Source organism: Propithecus coquereli, unplaced genomic scaffold (assembly GCF_000956105.1).
Source record: "Propithecus coquereli isolate 6110/MARCELLA unplaced genomic scaffold, Pcoq_1.0 Scaffold19, whole genome shotgun sequence".
Lineage (NCBI taxonomy): Eukaryota > Metazoa > Chordata > Mammalia > Primates > Indriidae > Propithecus > Propithecus coquereli.
The window spans coordinates 5,533,871-5,539,068 of record NW_012143856.1 but is presented as its reverse complement, the minus strand read 5'-3'; the positions used below and the strand labels follow the sequence as shown (position 1 = coordinate 5,539,068).

Genomic DNA, 5,198 nt, shown 5'->3' with positions numbered 1-5,198 from the left:
TTTTCATACTTAAGTTTTTAATTATAAAAACACCTACCACAATAGAGAAATGGGAAATACTATAGTCAAGTTAACTATACATTATCTTTGTTGTCATGATATGATGTTAATGATTTCTTTTTAAAGGCATAACCATTAAAATTTCGAGAATGACTGAATTACTTACAAGGCCTAAATTTCTGGTTCAGTGATCAGAAAGTGTGCTCATTTGAAACAATAAATGGAATCCTGAGCTCCAGAAAAGGACTAAAGAAGTACTGTATAGTGGAGTTGGAAAGGGGATTAAAGATACCAAAATCAATAAATAAAGTCAGTTAGGGATGGGTAGGTAGCACCAAAAGGGACAGGACAACATCCTTTCAGGGGGACTGATGGTCTACTAATGTATGTCCAGGAAAAAAGTTATTTTTCCAATCATTACAAAATGTAAAAGCACATTTAAAACAGATAATCCAAAATTGATTTGGGGTTAAAAGATGAGTTCGTGGTGGCAAACCACCTATGCTGAAATTGCTTTAAATGTTACTTCTTATAGTCATAACCAGCATAAAAATGGCAAAAATTTTCTTTCTTTTTAATCTCCAGCTTTAAAGTTTTACCACAATCAACCTGTATACAAGAAATGAACACTTCTTACCTCTGGAGACGAATTTGGTATCCAGTACTATTACCATTGCCACAAGATTCTGCTCTTTCTGCAGCCACTCTCTCCGCAACCTTTAAATCAAACAGAATAGTTACAAAGAAAATACAATTTCCTTTAGAACAAACACCCTTATCATCCATGAAATTCTGGGATTGCTGAAAAATTGTTCTTCAGCTTTTAGATGAGTTAAAAAAGTAAAGATATTTATTAAAATCTGAGGAATCTAAAATCGTGTGTGCCTCCCTTAAGAGCTCTAGATTACTTGCTTATGTTTACATTTCATTCCCTCTTATAAAGTCCTTCAAAGTAAAATTCTCTCTCATCACTATTTTCAAAGTCCCTTTCTATAGCATCCTCTCTTTCTGCCATTTCTTTTCTGCTAACTCTTTTCTAAAAGAGTTGGAAACCATGGTCTAAACTTGTAAGACTTGTGTGTAATTTGAAGGTAAGTACATGCTGATGCTTTTTTTTTTTCTTTTTTCTCTTTTTGTTTGTGGTAGAAACTGGTGTTGCTGAATTTCTAGTTCTTGGTTGTGTTTTGAAAGTTATAGCTATCGAAGATAAGCTCTGGATAGATGAAATGCTTTAATCTAATACTGATTTGTGTAACTAAAAGTAACCAACAGTTACCTTGTGACAGAACAGGGATAATATGAGGTCAGAAATAGAAAATCACATGGTTAATTTTTAAGAAATAATACTTCAGATGTACAACTTTCCAATCACTATATCCAGGATACACTGACTTAGACCATATTAACCTGCCCATTTCAACAGATCTTGGAATAATAAAAAAAAAACCTAGTTAGCATTTTTTCCTACTGTCCATGTCTATTGTAACTACCATATATTAGAGAAAAATGACACTTAGGTCTAACTACATAATTGTGTTATGACAAAATGGTTTACTCTTAAACATTCTCTGATCTTACACCATTTCCAGGAATATGATCCCCCATAAAAGGGTGAAGACTGTTGCTCTTTTTCTTTTTACAGTATTTTTTAGAAACTATAGCTAAAAATAGACACCATATTTACTGCCAAATATTGCCATAATTAGTAATGCAGTTCCTAACCACAGATTCTATATTAAATGTTGTAGATGTGATAAATAGCATCATAAAACCAAAAACAGCCATAAAACTCCATAATTTAAATTTACACACAGAATTATAATATATAACATAGAAATAAATTTAGTATACACACTGAATGTTACAAGAAGCCCCAAACACCTTTAAAGAATATATAACTCAAATACTTAACTACGTTATCTGACTAAAAACAACAACAATAAAAAATACAAAAAACCAATGTTATTTGTATAGATTGATTATACCTCATCTGAAATGCCTGCGACCAGAAGTGTTTGGGATTTCTAATTTTTCTGGATTCTGGAATATTTGCATTATATTTACCTTTGGTTAAGCATCCCAGATCTGAATATCCCAAATCTGAAATGCTCCAATGAGCATTTGTTGGCACTGCTCAAAAAGTTTTCAGATTTTGGAGCATTTCGGATTTCAGATGTTCAACCTGTAATAACACGTACTTATAACTGTTTTTTGTGCTTGCCTTCTCAAAATTTTGAATTTAGCAAGATTAGATGGTCAAGATAGATCACTTAAGCTAACAATATAAACCTGAAATAAGCCTTATTTATTCCTCAATGATAAATTCCTTCTTATTGAGTAGATGCATTCAAAAATCACTGACTATAGAAATGCAGATTTAAAAAAAGGCAAGGTTTCCCACTTTGAACACCACTCAGTGTATTTGTGCACTAAAAAGACAATCAGAATTGAAAACAATATTAAATAAACAAAGTAAAATTTAAAGCATCCAATGACGAAGATTACTTGAAGCTTAAAATCAATTCTATAAACATTATATCAATTTTTCATTCTTTTGGGTTTATAATGCAATTTTTCTGGATTTATAATTTATCTTGAATTCAGAAACATCTATTATCAGTAAGACAGAGGTCACTCAATCTTTTTGCCTTCATTACCAAATATCTGTCAACCAAATATTTGCTCTCATAGCAACAAATACTAAGCCTAATTAAGAATCATCCTAAACCTTCTAAATCAGTAGATTCTAGCAAGATTACTTAAAAAAAAGGAAAATTTTAAAACTGAGAGATTACTTACTGAAATGGCACTAATTCTTCTTGGCTGAGTACAAACTATTCTGCAAGCAGATCCTTTTCCCCTTTCAATGTAGTTATCCAAAATGAACTGAGTAACTTGAGTGGTTTTTCCACAACCAGTTTCACCACTTATTACAGTTACCTGATGGTTATCAATTAAATTCACCAATTCCTATTTCAAAAAGGAAAATAAGTGAAAAATATCATGCATTGCCCAAGTCTGAAAGGATATTAATCAAAATTCTACCAAACTGAAGGTAATTGTTCTTAATAAACATATTAATGCTTTCTAAATTTTGTGATATGCAATATTGGCAGTTTAGATATCTGGATCTACTAGTTTTAAGAGATAAGTAGCATCAAATTATAAAGAATAGAGCCAAGGCACTATTCAAGAAAAACACACTGACACGAATGAGAGCTCCTAAGTTCCATGCATAGGAATTGACATTAAATTAAAGGAATACTGATACATGGGGCTACTGACTACAAACCAAACCCCTGGCCTAAACAACTATTGAGAATATCAGGAACTTATATCACAATTCATAAATATGGCTTTGTCTGCAGAACAAGTTTTATACATTCTTTTAGTAACAAGGAAGAATATAACATATTTTAAGATTTCCTTTCAAATAATTCTGTTTTTAAATACCTAAATCAAATGGGTAAACTCTAGATATCTAGAAAAACCTCACATTTAGGGAAGATCTTCTTTCTTAAAAATTTTAGATATATATTAATATTTTTAGTAATATTCACTATATAAACAAAACCATCATTTCAAAAGTGTGTTACGGATTATTTTTATCTACAAAACAATTTAATGTGAAAACCTACCATTTAAAAATTCCCCATCTATTCTAACATACTTTATATATCAAAACAAGTTTTAAGTTTGAACACTGAAATTATAGCTGGTAAATACTGAAAAGTGGAATACAATTCATTCATTCAATAATTATTTACTAGATGTCTATAAAATGCCAGGCACTGTTTTGAGTCAAGAGATACAGAGCAAACAAAACAAACCCTGTACTCAAGAACTTACATTGGCCTAGGAAGGGAAGACACACAGATGTCAGGTGGTAATAAATGCTATAAAGAGCAAAAAATAAATAAATAAATAAGATTGGGAGAACAGAAAAGGATGAGGGACTATACTATTCTACGTGGGGTGACTGTGTTATAATGGGTAATTAATTAAAGCACTATATTTTTAGTAGTGCCTTGATTTTAACTGAAGTGTTTGGTCTTGAATTATTTACCCAAAGTAAAAAATTCCATTTTTTAAACTCCACAGATTTCAATTATGTACATAAATATGAAAAAACATCAGGAAAATTCTTTCATGACCCTTTTTTCTTTTTGACTTTCCAACAATTCAAAAGAACAAAATTAAGGTCTAATAATATCCTATAGGAGAAGGTTCATTAATTTATATTTTTCTTGACACAGAGCTTTTAAATAAATTGCATAATTACTTTGCAAATCAAATTAAATTTTACCTTTCGCATTCCATATGAAGGCAGCTTTTCTCTGAAATGCTGAAATTAAACAAAAATTTAAATTTTCATAAGAGAAATGTAATCAAATATAATCGTGGTAATCAGGATAAAACATAGGTAAATAGGTAAATATGTCGAAAAGCATTTTTACTATGGCTTGTGTGAAGTTTCAACACTTAAAAAAAATTTTCTATAAAGGAATTTACCAATCATTTTTAATTTTGAAACACTCAAAAATAGAATTCTATCATATTCAACAGAATAAAGACACTTCTTTAAAGTCTATAACAGTAAATAAAATCAGATCTACCATCTAATAGCATTCTAACAATCCCTAAATTATTTTTATCATTTTTGTTATATATATTCAACTTATATTTGATTTCTATACCACACTCTTTTTGCAACCCATCAGTGCACCATTTACTTATACATCAGGCACTGCAGCAGATTCAAAGATTATTTCAGGGTATGTACCTTTGACTGTAAGAGATAACCTAAAACAAGTAATATCTGGAGTCAAAAAATCTAGTACTGCCATTTTATAACAATGGTCTTAGTTAAGTCAAACTTGGAGCATGAATGCCTCAAAAGGTTTATCTCATAGGGTTGCCAGTAGATCTGAATGAAAAATTTTTATATCAAAAGTATCAGTTTCTGACACATTTAAGCTACTTGTAAATTTACTGAATTACAACTGGAATACTAAAAAAGGAGTGACTAATTCTTTTCTAGGTTTCTTTTATTTATGTGACAATTTCTAATTTTGAAAACTTTTATGGGACCTATACTACATTAAAACACTAAGAAACGGTATTATGGTTAACATTCAACTAGGTAAATCATATAACATGAGAAAAATATTCTGTGGCATAAAAATAAAGCCAATTTT

General features: G+C 30.2%; 1 protein-coding gene across 1 annotated transcript in view; it reads right to left on the bottom strand.

Moving 5' to 3' along the window:
• The window catches only part of DHX36 (DEAH (Asp-Glu-Ala-His) box polypeptide 36), a 71,534-nt gene that overhangs the window by 37,581 nt on the left and 28,755 nt on the right, over positions 1 to 5,198 (bottom strand). The window contains exons 4-6 of the mRNA XM_012642853.1: positions 4,307 to 4,345; positions 2,800 to 2,970; positions 638 to 717 (exon numbers count right to left, since the gene is read on the bottom strand). Coding sequence (XP_012498307.1) covers positions 638 to 717; positions 2,800 to 2,970; positions 4,307 to 4,345 — 290 coding nt within the window. The remainder of the gene's footprint in view (positions 1 to 637; positions 718 to 2,799; positions 2,971 to 4,306; positions 4,346 to 5,198) is intronic.